At 35.6% G+C, this 15,606-nt stretch overlaps 1 protein-coding gene across 1 annotated transcript in view; it reads right to left on the bottom strand.

The window, feature by feature from the left end:
• Positions 1–13,342, bottom strand: part of MCMDC2 (minichromosome maintenance domain containing 2) — a 36,697-nt gene extending 23,355 nt beyond the window's left edge. Inside the window, exons 1-8 of the mRNA XM_077751784.1 lie at positions 13,249–13,342; positions 13,024–13,154; positions 12,894–12,953; positions 10,119–10,314; positions 8,919–9,041; positions 8,694–8,798; positions 6,153–6,278; positions 3,336–3,573 (exon numbers count right to left, since the gene is read on the bottom strand). Of these exons, the coding sequence (XP_077607910.1) occupies positions 3,336–3,573; positions 6,153–6,278; positions 8,694–8,798; positions 8,919–9,041; positions 10,119–10,314; positions 12,894–12,953; positions 13,024–13,154; positions 13,249–13,342 (1,073 nt within the window). The remainder of the gene's footprint in view (positions 1–3,335; positions 3,574–6,152; positions 6,279–8,693; positions 8,799–8,918; positions 9,042–10,118; positions 10,315–12,893; positions 12,954–13,023; positions 13,155–13,248) is intronic.
• Positions 13,343–15,606: the final 2,264 nt, after the last annotated feature.

Raw genomic sequence — 15,606 nt, forward strand, 5'->3', positions numbered from 1 at the left:
ATTCTAATGTCAAGCCCCACTCCAAACCATGAAATTAGAATTTCTGGGGGTGGGCCAAAGTCGTACATATTTATTTTTTTACTTCTCCCAGGTAATTCTAATATGCAGGCAGGCTCAGAACCTAGTTATACAGAAAAATGGGCCTGAAACTTGTCTACACATTGGAATCTAATGAGGAATCTTAAAAAGTACTGATAGAAGGTCATATAATGTAAGGTCAAAATACAAAAGTCAAGTATATTTCTATATATTCACAGAAAATATTTAAAGAATAAAATTAATAAAACATTACCATTTTAATACCATCAATATTTTCAAATATTTAGAAATCACTTTAATAAAATATATGTATGACCTTTATAAAACATTGCTGAGAAAAATTAAGCAAGATTTAAATAAATGAAGATAAACATAGATAAACCATAGATAATGAAGAAATGGAGATAAGCATAGACAAACATAGAGTCCAAATAGATTTATACCCAGTTCAATTTTATACCTGGTTTATATACCCAGTTCAACTGATTTTCAACAATGGTACCAAAGCAGTTCAATGGGGAAAGGAAAATCTTCTCAACAAATGGTACGGAAAAGCTGGATAAATGCATAGGAAAAAACATTAACCTTGACTCCTAGCTCACAGCATATATAAAAATTAACTTATGATGTCTAAAAGACCTTATATGAAAGCTAAAACTATAGTGCTTCTAGGAGAAAATATAAGAGTATCTTCATGACCTTAGGGTTGGCAAAGATTTCTTAGACAGAACCCAGAAAACACTAAACTTAAAAAAAAAAAAAGCACAATAAATAGGATTTCAACAAAACAAAAAAATCTGCTCATCAGAGGCATTTTTAAGAAAAAAATTACAATTAGTAACTTTATATTGAAAGAAAAATTTCATGGTACATATATGTGACAAAGGACATGCATCTAGAACAACCCCACTTACAAGTAAGCAAAAGACTTGAACAAACACTTCATAAAAGAAGATATATGAGCAGCCAACAAACACACAGAAAAAAATTCAGATCAGTAGTCATCAGGGAAATGCAAATTACAACCACAATGTGATACCATTTCACATGCACCAAAATGGCTAAAGTGAGAAAAGACTGACAACACCAAGATGCTGGCGATGACAGAAACAACTGGAACCTTACACTGTTAGTAGGAATGTAAAATGGTATAATCACTCTGGAAAACTGTTTGGCAGTTCCTTATAAAGTTAAATTTTTATCTATCTAATTACATAGCAGTTCCACTTGCAGGTATTTATCCAAGATAATGAAAACATAGATCCACTAAAAGGCCTGTATAGGAATGTTTACAGTAGCTTTGTTTATAACAGTCAAAACATGCAAACCCTATGTCCATCACTAGGAGAATGGATAAATATATTCTGCTATGTTCATATAATGGAATACTACTCATCAATAAAAACAATGAGCTGCTGATACACAAAACTGGGTCAATCTCAAATACATACAGAGTGAAAGAGACTAGGCTCAAGAGAGGCATTGTAGTAGTTCCATTTTTATGAAGTTCAAGAACAGGAAAATTGACCTTGATGACAGAAATTACATATGGAGACAGGAATTGATTGAAGGAACTTTCTGAGGTGAAGGAAATGTTCTATATCTTATTGTGGTGGTGGTTATAGCAATGTATATACTTATCAGAACTTACATACTTAAGATCTGATTATTTACTATATATAAATTTTAACTAAAAAATAAAAAACCTCAAATCTCTCATACCACCCCAAATACTGTAGGAAAAGTCAAAGGTTAATGACAAACAGGAAAAGACACAAAGGTCTTAATTTACAAGTGGTATCACAGATCATTTAGAAATAAACAATAGAAAAGTGGACAATGGTCAAGGAGGTTTATGGAAAAATATAAAAATGTTAAACAAGCTCTTGGGGTGCCTGTGGCTCAGTCACTTAAACGTCTGACTCCTAAATTCAGTTCATGTCTTGATCTTAGGTCATACCCTCCATTGGGCCCCACACTGGGTGTGAAGACTACTTTAAAAAAAAGTGTTTACAAGCTATAAATAATGTTAAAACTTCTTTTTTTAAGATTTTACTTTTAAGCAATCTCTATACCCAATGTGGGGCTTGAACTCAACCCCAAGATAAAGAGTTGCACACTCTTCCAACTGAGCCAGCCAGGTGTCCCATTAAAACTTACCTCTAATTAAAGAAATGCAAATCAAAATAAAACACCATTTTCTACCCATCAGATGGCTACATTTCATAGTTTGACAATACCCGGTGTTGGTGAGGCTGTGAGGAAAGAAATACCCTCATGCTCATCAGTGGAGGATTAAATTGGTGCAATCTGTAGCACTTAGTACCACATTTACATTGAAATTTAATTTAATTTGCTAAAATTAAATTGTAGCAAAACAGATATCATCTGTCCAACAGTTAATTTGCATCTTTTAACTTTTAAATTCATTCTATAAATTTGTTTTTGCTTTGCAAATGCATCCAAGGTATTAATACAAGAAGCTTATTCCTAGCTTTTTGAACATTTTAGTAACTTTAAAAATGGTACTTGTGGGCCGCCTGGGGGGCTCAGTCGGTTAAGCGTCCAACTTTGGCTCAGGTCATGATCTCGGGTTTCGTGAGTTTGAGCCCCACGTCAGGCTCTGTGCTGACAGCTCAGAGCCTGGAGCCTGCTTCGGATTCTGTGTCTCTCTCTTTATCTGTCCCTCCCCCCTCATGGTCTATCTGTCTCTCTTTCCTTCAAAAATAAACATTTAAAATTTTTAAAAATAAAAAATAAATAAAATAAAAACGGTACTTGCTAGTGGGGACCCCCAAAATGCTGAGTAAAGGCTTATTCCAAAGCTATGGTGATAGCCCCAGAACAGTAATTCTGGCACTTTTCACAGCCTTATTTGGGCACAGTGAATCAGTATTACTGAATGGACTCTTGTAGAAAAATAAGACAATGGTTTGTTGGTTCTTGGTAGGGGAAGATTATTTTTAAATGAAAACCAAGTACAAAAGCAGAACACTGAGCAAGGGAATCGCACAGAGGGGAAAGGAAGCCTGTGAAGGATGTATTTATTTGAAAGGTGTGAGTGGGAAAACTGGTTGAAACTTTTGAGTGGTTAAATTCTCAAAATATTGAAAGCAAATATCCAATTTATCAATTCCTGTGTTTAAAGATTTGAACTCCATTAATAAAAGTTTATTTACATACTTATACTGCCCAGACAATCCTAAAAATTTGTCTTATAATAATGCTCATGGAAAGGATTTATGCAAATCTGTCACCAATTTATAATTTGAAAACACTCATGTCACATATTTTACCTGTCTACAAGTAGAGTATCACTTGTCATGATTAAAATATCCAGGCAATCTTTCATTTCCTTGTTACGGTCACTTGTCTGTACTAGACTCATCAGCAAACAGAGCTTGAGCAAATTGTAAGTCCCAGGAGGAACAATTTGTGACGCAAAGATATTGGCAAGTATCGCTGTAAATTTCCAGCATGAGCTGGAAGTCAATGAGAGGAGATACCTAAAAGTGTCGCTTATTCCTGAAGGAACTGAAAGTAAATATTAACACATATATTAAAAAGGGATTTAAAATAAGAAAATGACATTATAGATATCTAATTCCATTTACCTAAAATATTACCAAATTGTAGTTCTTCTAGTGATGCCATATTTGAATGTTTATAATAATATTAAATTATCATTAGAGGTCACTCTAGTCTCTCAATTTTATCTCACGGATATAATAAAAGGAAGCAGTTATCCCACATGTCCACATAAATTGGCTGTGGGGTATAAGCAAATCCCTCATTCTTCTCCTTTTAAGACCTATATAAACACAGCCAGATCATGCGACACCTGTATTGCAGTGTTGCCTTCTATATTTCTATGTTTGAAATAATATCACCTTTAGTGAGGGCTAACTAGCAGAATGGGAAATTTTTGAATTTTGTTGTTAAAAGGGAAGATTTAGGGCCCCTGGGTGTCTCAGTCGATTAAGTATCCAACTCTTGGTTTTGGCTCAGGTCATGATCTCACAGTTCGTAGGTTTCAAGCCCTGTATCAGGCTCTGTGCTGGCAGTGCAGAGGCTGTATGGGATTCTCTCTCTCTCTCTCTCTCTTTCTCTCCTTCTCTCTCTGCCTTCCCCCCGCTCACTCTCTCTCAAAACAAAGAAATAAAAATACACAAATAAAAGGGAAGAATTATTCTCTACTACTTTGAAAGCACTGTACTGAACTATACTGTAACATTCTAGATCTTCTCTACTCCCTTATTCTGTCCAGCTCCTGAAATGAGGCTTTTAATCCAACTGATCATTGAGAGGAATTGCTATCCATGCATAAGCCAGTCCCTTTCTCCTAACTGTTGAACTGCCACCATCAAGCAATGATTTCATCTATTCATCCATGGTCATGGACCAAGGGAAGCCTACCTTAGTGTAGCTATTGCCACATTTGGGTGGTTAAATCTGCCTACTTCTGGAGTGTAACATGAGAAAGCACACTTTCTCAATTACATATACGTCCTGTTCTCCTTCCAAATCAATAAATCTGGGAACACTTCACAACAAATATTATTTAAAATATCACTAAAATATCTATTATCCATTAGTGCTTTCTTTGTTCAATATTTTTATTCTTCTAAGAAGCTTTTCTCTTCAAGACAAACAGGGTATCTAGAATACAACTGCATTTATTTTTTATTTTTAAAAAACTTGCTTATTTAAATGTATGTTTATTTTGAGAGGGAGGACAAGCATGCACATGGGCGGGAAAGAGGCAGAGAGAGAAGGAAAGAGAGAATCCCAAGCAGGTTCCTTGCTGTCAGCACACAGTCTGACCTGGGGCTTGATCTCACAAACTGTGGATCATGACCTGAGCCAAAATCAAAGTTGGACAGTAAAATAACTGAACGACCCAGGCCCCCCCCCACTTTTTTTATTTTAGAGAGAGAAAGAAAAGAGAGGGGCAGAGGCGGAGAGAGAATCCCAAGCAGACTCCATGCTATCACCACAGAGCCTAGTGCTGGGCTAAATCCTATGACCCTGGGATCATGGCCTGAGCTGAAATCCTGAGTCAGATCTCAACCAACTGAGACACGCAGGCACCCCAAACAGATATTTTTATTTATTTAGTTAGTTAGTTACTCACTTACTTATTTCCCCATTTTTCTTGAGAGAGAAGGGGAGAGCACACGCATGTGCATGAGTGTGAGTAGGGGGAGGGCAGAGAGAAAGGGAGAGACAACCTTAGGCAGGTTCTATGCCCAGTGCAGAGCCTGACATGGGGCCAGATCTCACAACCATGAGATCATCACCTGCGCCGAAATCGAGAGCTCGTGCTTAACCAACAGAGCCACCAGGTGCCCCTAGAATCTATATGCATTTAACTCAATTTGGGCCTCTATTATTGTGGATGATTATTTAATGATTCCTAAATAAGTAAATAAATAGATAATAAATAATAAATTCAAATCCAAATCTATTCAAGAGTTAACTAGTCCTTCCGACATTTAAATATTTATATGCCAAGTTGAAAGAGTAGGTCTGCTCTCCTTTACTTAATGCTTATTTGTGTGGGAGTTGTTAAAGGAAATTACTAGTAATAAAGATGATATTTTGGCCCCCATTTGCCTTTCTCTTTTGTCTTATATCTTGATTAGTTCAGTACTCAGATGAGGAATAGGATGCTATTTTATTGGGTCCTTTTTCTCAGACAACAAATTACTTAACCTTGCCTTAGCTAGAAAATAAAAGGTGGGATGAAAAACCTTTTGGTGAATCTCAAACTCTTGACATCTGGACACAATTTTCTCATTGCTAATTATGAAAAAAATCAAAATAAAGTTTAGACAAAAAAAGAAGTCCTTCCTGTGGGCAAGATTCTACATTATCACTTCTTTCTTTCATACCCTTTATTATCTGAAATCATCTTATTGATTAGTTTATAGGTTTACTGGCTGGCTACCACATGACTAAGAGAAGGAACCTTCATTGCCCTGATTAAACTATATCTCTAGTGCTTAAAAGTGTGCCTAACAATACTTATCTCCTGAAAAAAATACTTATTTCCTGAACACATGGACTTAAATTTAAATATTTGTTAAATACGATGCTAACAATTTCCTTACCTTCTGGATTGTAAGAAATGATACTGTTTGCCTCTATACAGACAGCAGTTTGTGAAGTCCTTACACAGGTTGGAATTCCAATAATTTTATACTCATTTCCTATATTCATCTTACTCACAGATTCATCTAAAATTATTAATCACAAGAGAAAATATGTATTCACTACATGAAACTTTTACATGATCATATGCTTCAATGATCTAGAACTAGTAACAATTCGGTAGTTGAGTTTGTTGTATTTACTTCTGTTTAGTATAATACCTATATAGAGTGGCACTAATAATGTAAATCGAGGCAATTTTTTTGCTGATAATTTTTTTTTTTTTGCTGATAAATTTTGATACTTCTAGGCAACGATGAATTAACTTCAAGAACCATGAGACATAGCAATTAGATAGTCTCCTATAATACAATGAAAGAAAAAAAACAAGATCATTCTATTTAAGATGAAACATCCTTGCATTAAATGACAAGAAATGTTAATAAAAATGACCTTATAAGTAATCATTTAATTTGGGAAGAAAATAATTTAAAAAGGTTTTATTCACTGTCTATGATATAGGCAAGGTATTGTTACATATAGCATATAATTGAAAAATGTTAGATATTATTATTCCCACTTTGTATATAAAGAAACTGAGAAATTAAGTGATTTGCAGAAGGCATTTACTAAACGGTAAGTAGCAGAACTGAAATTCACATCTACATCTGCTTATCTCCTTCTTGAACTATGCTAGGTTTCCCTTCTCATATCTACAGATTGTGCAAAGCTTTTGCACAAATTCAAAATTTATTTTACAAACATACACTAAAAATCTTGATCTTCCATTACACGGAAGTTGGGTGGTTATAAAGCTATGAAAAAAAGGCTTATAAGGAGGAATAGGATTAGCTTCTCTGTGAAGAAGATCAAACATTGGTCTTCTCCAGCATTTTTTTCTTCTCTCTCTCTCTCACTCTCTCTCTCCTTTTGGAGGGGAGGGGTTCCAGAGAGCATATTGGTGTACCCTGTACACTGGAAGGGAAGAATCAGGCTTGAAAACTGAGAAAATAAAAACTGCAAGCCAACCAAGCAAATAATAACAAAAAACAACTAACTGAAGGATACAATATGAATTACAAGGGGAAAATAAAAGCAAACAGTTTTTCAGCTGTGCCATGGAATCATAGCGTTTGGTAGATGTATCCTGAGGCCAAGGAAAGGTCAAGAGAAAAGCAAGAAGACCAGGAAGTCTGCCTATCTCTTCTAATATCAACCCCAAAAGACCTGTTTTTATTAATTGAATCTTTAAAAATTCATTTAGGTTCCATGTAAGAGTTTATTTAAAGAAAGGGTTTTCTTCTAAAATATAAGTTGCATAGCCACTTATATTTCTATATCGTATGGTGTGGATAAGGTATGTAACAGAATTAAGTAGATAAAAATTACTGCTTTGAAGCTGGAATGCCTGAATTTGAATCATGGCTGTGCCACGTACTAGCTATATGACTCTGGACAAGTAACTTCTCTGTGCCTCAGTTTCAAAATTGTAAAATTGAGATAACAACCTGGCACACAGTAACTGCTATATAAAAATAACCAATTCTCATCTGAGCTTACACGCCTGCCTCATCCTTGCCAAGCCATGGTGGAAAGAGTTCTTGTTTGAGTCTCTATTTTCCTAACTCTTGAATTTCCTATACATGGTTGACATACAAGCTCTCTCCTTCTAAACAGTTTAATTCCTCCAATTTCAGCCCAAGAAAGGAGGATGAGCCCACCCTCATTTTCACTGTTCTGGCTTTTCAGCGAGGACTCATCTCTTTCCTGGGTGACTGTTACTGATCATGATTTCCTCCATGGCAGCCTCTGTCTACTCACAGGTCTTTACTCATGAAGTTCTCAACAATTAATCATATGTCACAACTTATTCATTATTTTTAAGTTTATTTATTTATTTTTGAAACAGAGAGAGAGAGAGAGAGAGAGGGAGGGAGGGGCAGAGAAAGAATCTGAAGCAGGTTCCACACTGTCAATGCAGAGCCCAATATGGGGCTTGAACTCATGAACTGTAAGATCATGATCTGAGCCAAAGTCAGATGCTTAACTGACTGAGCCACTCGGGCACCCTCATTCATTTTTAAACAAATNGCCAGGCGGCCCTAATCTTTTAAAATTAGTCTAATTCAGAGAGGGGGACAAAACATAAGAGACTCTTAAATATGGAGAACAGNCTTGATGAAATTTACATTATAAAATAACCCCAATATTTACATAAGACACAACATAGAATAATGGGAGGTCATTACCATAAATAATTGTGGCCCTGAGACTTAATACAGTGCCTGGGACATAGCGGGTGCTAATATATTTGTAAGTAAATGATGTATGACTCAATAAATAATTGATACATTAGCTAAATATAACTCTTTAAAACTCCAAAAAAGACCAACAATTCTTAAGCTATAGAAGTACCAATTTATAATAGTCATAAACAAGTCAATTACATATTTTATACATCTTACAGCAATTTCGTTTTAGTTCACACAAAACTTACTTACCTCTTAGAAAAATTGTAAGAGATTGGAACCTAAACGGTTGGTTATTAGAATATCCTTGAAAAGCATGAAGTGCCTTTGCTGTGATTATTTCAACTATCTGTTTATCTTAAGACAAATAGCAAAAAAAGAATTAGGTATTTGAATACACATTCAATTTAATTTCCACATTAAGATATCAAACACTATTTTAAAGTTTGTAATTACAAAATGTAAATGCATTTTTACCACCAAGTACTCTAAATTTTCTGTCTTCTTGAAGTGAAGATGAACAGAGATTACACAAAAAGTCATTTCTTACTGTTGCAGATTCTGTAGCACCAGGCACATGCACTCTTATATACTCAAATCCTAAAAGTAAACAAAGGTAAGCTAAATTTACTTTTGGACTTAGCTATCCATTTTCAATCTTTTATTCTTTTTTAATGTTTTTTATTTATTTGTGAGAGAAAGAGAGACAGACAGCATGAGCAGGGGAGGGTCAGAGAGAGAGGGAGATACAGAACCTGAAGCAGTCTCCAGGCTCTGAGCTGGCTGTCAGCACAGAGCCCGACGCGGGGCTTCAACCCGGGGACCGCGAGATCATGACCTGAGCTGAAGTTGGAGGCTTAACCAACTGAGCCAGCCAGGCGGCCCTAATCTTTTAAAATTAGTCTAATTCAGAGAGGGGGACAAAACATAAGAGACTCTTAAATATGGAGAACAGAGAGTTGCTGGAGGGGCTGTGGGAGATGGGACAGGCTAAATGGATAATAGGCATTAAGGAATCTACTCCTGAAATCATTGTCGCATTTATATGCTAACTAATTTTTTAACTAAATTAAAAAATACATTAATTAAAAAATAAAATAAAATAAATCTAATTCAAAGCATAATTAACTCAATTTTGCATGTGGGTTCAGGAGCAGTCGGATTAACATTTATTGCATGGCTATTTATTGCCAGGCACTGTGTTAAGGCACTGATGATATGGATACTTAAACCCACAGTTTCAAAAGGCAGCAATAAGAAACAAATAGTTTCAATATGGGGTTTTCATTTAGACTGTTGAGAGGGATGAGAGGAATGGCATCCAACCCAATGAAAAGTGGGGATGAATGGAAAAGATGTCCTGAGAAGGAATGAACTGAATTCAAGGCAAAGGTTTGAGAGAAGACATTACATGGAGAAGAAACAGCATGAACGAACAGTCATGAAACAATGTGTGACAACAAGTACTTCAGTAATCCGAGAGCACTGGTAAACTGTGGGGAAAAGAGAGGGAGGAAAGAATGTACTTCAAGATTATGCAAAAGAAACTTAAAAACATAAGACAACAAGTTTTATTTCATTCTTTCTACTCTATGAATGTTTCTTAACTAATGATAAACAGGATTTAGTATTAAACAATAATCACCTGGTGTTTTGATTTTACGTTTTAACACCTACCTTTTGACAGAGGGCATGCTTCATCTGAACAAAGAAATCTTGCACCTTGTGTGTACTTGGTTACAGTTGTCATTGCAATCACAATTCCTCGCATCATATAAAATCTTTGAGATGCATAATCAAGTGGAAATTCGCAAAGATCAAGACTATAACTTCTCAGAGGAGGTAAATGTGTTAACTTCAGCACTATATTAATCTAATAAGAATGTAAAAATGGTATTAATAAAATTGCAGATCCAATTGCACTTGCATTACACTACAGTAAGTATATTTGTGGAGTAAGTCAAATGATTTGTTAGTGTTCCTAGGAATCAAAATTTAAGCAAATTTAAGGAAAATTTTGAATATAAAATTAAAGATGCAAACCCCTCAAATGTTACATTTGAATTAGAAATTTCAGTATTAACTCATTAGTTTTCTTTAAAACCACACATTTTCCTGACTATATCCATTGAAAAGACCTATAAAAACAATGACAACCCAATAGCAATGAATACCTCTAGTGCCCAGCTTGTGATCTCTTAAATACAATTTCTCATCAGTAGGAACCAAGGCTGATTAACAGAAATGGCTGACTCCAGGTCTAGGGTGGAAAATATACCAGATGGACCTGGTATACCTCCTTGTGCCAGAAACCAAGAGAACTACAAAAACCTAAAACATGGGGTCTGTCAAAAGGACATAAAAGCAAACTTTAAGGGACTCCCAGCGACCAAAGGTAGGATAATATAAACATCAAAAGGAATGACAAAGAGTCATTGAAATATATCAGATATATTTTAAATATATTAAATATATCAGTTATGTTAAATATATCAAATGTCAGATATATTTTAAATTCCTCATAATAAAAAAAAAAGAAAAAGCAAAACCAAAAAAAGTATTGGTCATTACTGGAGGCTAATGGAATCATGATTTCAACTCATTCTCTGAAAATTTATAAATGTTAAGAATCAACCATTTATTCTGCCTTTCTGGTACAAATTGTATTTCAGGGTAACCAAATAGTTGATGAGAGAAAACTTCTGTTATAGAATAATTTCAGCTAGTAAGTTCAGAAAGGTTGCTAACATTAGAAAAAAAATCACAATTTTTCAACTTTAATGAAATAATGGATTCTAGGCAATGGTCATCAGTGGCTACAAAAACTATTAGGAGGAAGTTGATGGGAGACTATTGAAGAAATTAGACTGACTTCACCCAAACCTGCTGATCAATTGTAGGATTACTAAAAGTGGACAACGGACAGTGTATTTCTCCTAATGTAGTGCAATATGAAATACATGACACTAAGTATGACGTATTCTTGTCAAAATGAGTTGAATCTGAATTTAAGCAAGTTTTAAGAGCAAATTTCCTTTTTCCAGAAATGTGGGGTATGGGGAAATAAGTTAAATGCCAAAAGAACAGAGGGCATCTGGATGGCTCAATCAGTTGAGCGTCCAACTTTGGCTTAGGTCACAATCTCATGGTTTGTGAGTCTGAGCCCTGCGTTGGGCCCTGTGCTGACAGCTCAGAGCCTGGAGCCTGCTTTGGATTCTGTGTCTCTCTCTCTCTCTCTGCCCCTCCCTCACTCATGCTCTGTCTGTCTCTCAAAAATAAACATTAAAAAAAATTTTTAATGCCACAAGAACATAATCAGACAAATCCAGATTATGAGACATTGTAGAGGACAATTATCTAGGTTTTCAAAATCCCAATGGTATAAAAGGAAAGGGGGAGGAAACTGCTCTAGATTAAGAGGTTTAATAAGATATAAGGACCAATTGTAATGTGTAGACCTTGTTTTGATCCTGATTTGAACAAATAAGTTGTGAGACACTCTTGAGAGCCCAATTGGGTAAATTTAAATATAGACTGGATATTAGATGATACCAAAAAGTTGTTATTTTGTAGAGGGGTCATAATGACATTGCGATTATATAAGAAAAATTTCCAAAAATTTTAAAGGCTGGTAGTAAAGTATGCAGGTGTGACATAAGGATGTCTGGGATTTGCTTTAAAATATGTTGGAATCCTGAGGGGGATGCTCTGAAGGAAGGGTTGCAAGGAACAAAGATACCAGAGACACCACCACAAACATGAACCCTACAAAAGATACAAAGACTCTAAACCCACATATTTCAATAATAACACTGAATGTAAATGGGCTGAATGCTCCANTCAACAAGATACTTGCAAATCGAATCCAACAACACATAAAAAGAATTATCCACCAAGATCAAGTGGGATTCATTCCTGGATGACAGTGCTGGATCAATATTCGCAAATCAATCAATGTGATACATCACATCAACAAAAGAATTGAGAAAAACCATATGATCCTCTCAATAGATACAGAAAAAGCCTTTGACAAAATACAGCATCCCTTCTTGATAAAGACCCTCAAGAAAGTCGGGATAGAAGGAACTTATTTAAACATCATAAAAGCCATCTATGAGAAGCCCTCAGCTAACATCATCCTCAAGGGGGAAAAACTGAGAGNAGATGTTTATGGGTTCACTGTATTATTCTCTTTATTTTGGGGTATGTTTGAAATGTTTTATTATAAAAATATTTAATGCTATCAGTGATAATACAGGAAGTAAAGATGTGTATTTAAGACAGCCTATTGAACTCTAAAAAATGATTACCTTTTTAGATAAACAAAATATTAATTTATTATTTAATAATAAAATATTAATAAACAAACTATGAATATAAACATATTTATTTACAAGTAATATTCAAAGTATTTTATCTTAGTTATCTTTGTTAAATTTAACAAAAACTTACTTGAGTTTCAGTCTGTAATTGTCCAATTAATGAAAGAGTCTTAACAGCAACAAAACATACCTGCAATTTCAAACAAACAAAGTTACCAAAAACTCCATGTGGCATAAAATGCTTTCTTTCTTTGACTTACTGATTGAAAAATCTGAGCAGCTTTTAATGGCTGATGTAAAATGTGATTTCCAAGTTCAGCATCCAATTCAACAACATCAGAGGGATTTATTAAAATACTGAACCGATAGACCGCATAACTTTGTTTTGAATCTGTAAAAATACACAAACATAAAAACGAGGATAGTTACACATAGGAATTTATCTTAAAGTTTCCAGAACATACAGTCGCCTTTGCTGAACATACCATTGTAGCACTTGCAATCATCTATAAACTTTTGGAGGCCTCCACTTCTGTCAAGATAGATAAGGGCAGCCTCTTTCATTTTTAGATTTGACATTTTCTCCTAATGATTCTTCTCTATTATAAATTGATTAAACCACAATTGCTGGTAAAGAATACAGATGGTGAAACACACAGAAAAGCTGAGAATACCTAGAAATAAAATAAATTAAATTTATACTTCACGATCTCTAATAAAATCTTACACAGTTACATATAAGACTGAGAATGAAATGAAATGAGGTAAAATTCCCAACTTAAAAAAAATTCCTACGCAAGAGAAAACAAAGTTTTGTTCAATAACATTTTTTATCAACAGTAGGTTATGAGATTCTCCACAAGACTTCAAACTTAAGAATAGGAACCTTAACCGTCTCTTTACAGAGGCGTTTCAAATAAATGTCTGTTGAAATAAATACTAGATGATGATGTTTAAAAAACAAGAGTGGTAAAAACTGTTTCAAAATTCAACCTAAGTAAAGTGTAGTTAGCCTAAAAAATCTGAAAACTTAATCCTAGATCTAGCATTTCCTAGTTGCTTTGGGGCAATCACCTGAGCTATCTCAGCTCAGTATCTTCACGTGTAGGAAATGAAAGGGTTGTATCAGATGATAAGGTCTCTTCTGGCTTTAAATCTTTTTTATCAGTGACCAACATAAAATATTAAACCTTGGTAATGAGAATGGAATATGCAAAATTCATTTAAAGGTAGCAGACAATAATTGGAAACAATATATATCAATAATTGTATTAGGTGCCAGGGATAAAATGATTTAAGATTGGATCTTGGCATCAAAGAGTTGCCAATTTGGAGAAGTCAGAAATAATGACCATCACATTTACTAATTATCAAATATTTACTGGGCATTTACTATTTATTGGATACTAGACTGTCATAGGCACTGAAGCTACAAAAATGAGTAAAATATAATTCCTATTGTTCAGAAAGAGTACAATAAGGGATGACAAACAAGTAAAAAACTTACAACTTAACTTGCTATAAAAGAAATATTAATGTACTAAGGAGTGTAAAAGGAACACGATATATTAAATAGTTCATAAAACATCATCGTACTTGGGTACGGATCATAATGTTCTCTATTGGTTGAGGTCATTTTGATATAATACAATGACTCATAGGGAAAAAGCAATGAATTCTACTTTAAAGGTGGTATTTGATAAAGATTTCACTAATTGGAGGAGAGGTGAAGACAGTACGACTTTTCCAAAGACAGGGGTAATTAACCCTAATTAACAGACTTACACGATTGAATCCATACTCCTACTACTTGGAATTCAGGTCACTTACCAAAGAAAAGTAATTGAGACTGTCCTTTTTGCCTTTATATAATGGAAACACTTCAGAGTTTCTCCGTGGCCATAAATACAATGATCTTTAAGTGTATGCTGTGTTCAGGACATTTCATCTGTGCTTCATTAGAACATAAGGAAGGTTTCTGGGGCTGAAAGAAGAGAGGCTGTTGATGATGAACTGGCTGGGTGAGTCCCAATCAGACTATACAAATGTTTGAAGTTCATGATGATTATACAGGCGAAAAGAACCCATCAAAGTTTTTAACAGGGAAAATTATGGCCAGATTATCGTGTTGATAATCGATGCCTACAGCCATTGCGGAATATGGGTTGGATAGAGGAAGAGACGATAATCAGTTTCTACTACTGAAATAGTCCAAAGAGATGCATGACCAAACCCTGGGCCTTAGGAACGGAATTAACTGGAGCAGATGCATCCCAGACTTTTAAAGATTTCATGGTGACCGGCCTGTGAGCGAGTTTTCGAAAAGGGTGTGGGTGAATGCTGCTGCTCAAACGGAAATACGGAACCCCGGAAAAGAGTAGGAAGATGACAACGCAAAGTTCATTTGAGATCATTCCGACGGGTTCTTGGGAGGCCAGACATAAGTAAGCACTAACGCCGTAAGCAGGCCTGGATCCAGCGGCTTGGGGGCGGGGGAGGGGAGCTAGAGCTAAAGCTCTGGCGTCACCTGTGTCAAGCGGGGTCCTGGCAGTGGATGCGCTTTTGAGAAAGGAAGAGTAGAGAAACGACACGCAAGCCTGGGGAAAAGCATTAAACAAGCGAACGGGGATAAAATTCTACAAGTGTTTCCAAACCTAAAGATTCACTCGGCACAGGTGCAGGAGGTCAGGCTCTCTCCCCCCGCCGCGTCAGCAGCAAAACACCTCACAAGGCGGATAACAGGGAACCCGGCCTCCTACTCCGGGACCCACGACCCCTCCCACCCACACCCTACGGTGGGGACCCCCGCCCAGCAGCGCAGGGCGCCCCCTCCTCACGCACCG

The sequence above is a fragment of the Crocuta crocuta genome, unplaced genomic scaffold (genome assembly GCF_008692635.1).
Source record: "Crocuta crocuta isolate KB4526 unplaced genomic scaffold, BGI_CrCroc_1.0 scaffold20, whole genome shotgun sequence".
NCBI lineage: Eukaryota > Metazoa > Chordata > Mammalia > Carnivora > Hyaenidae > Crocuta > Crocuta crocuta.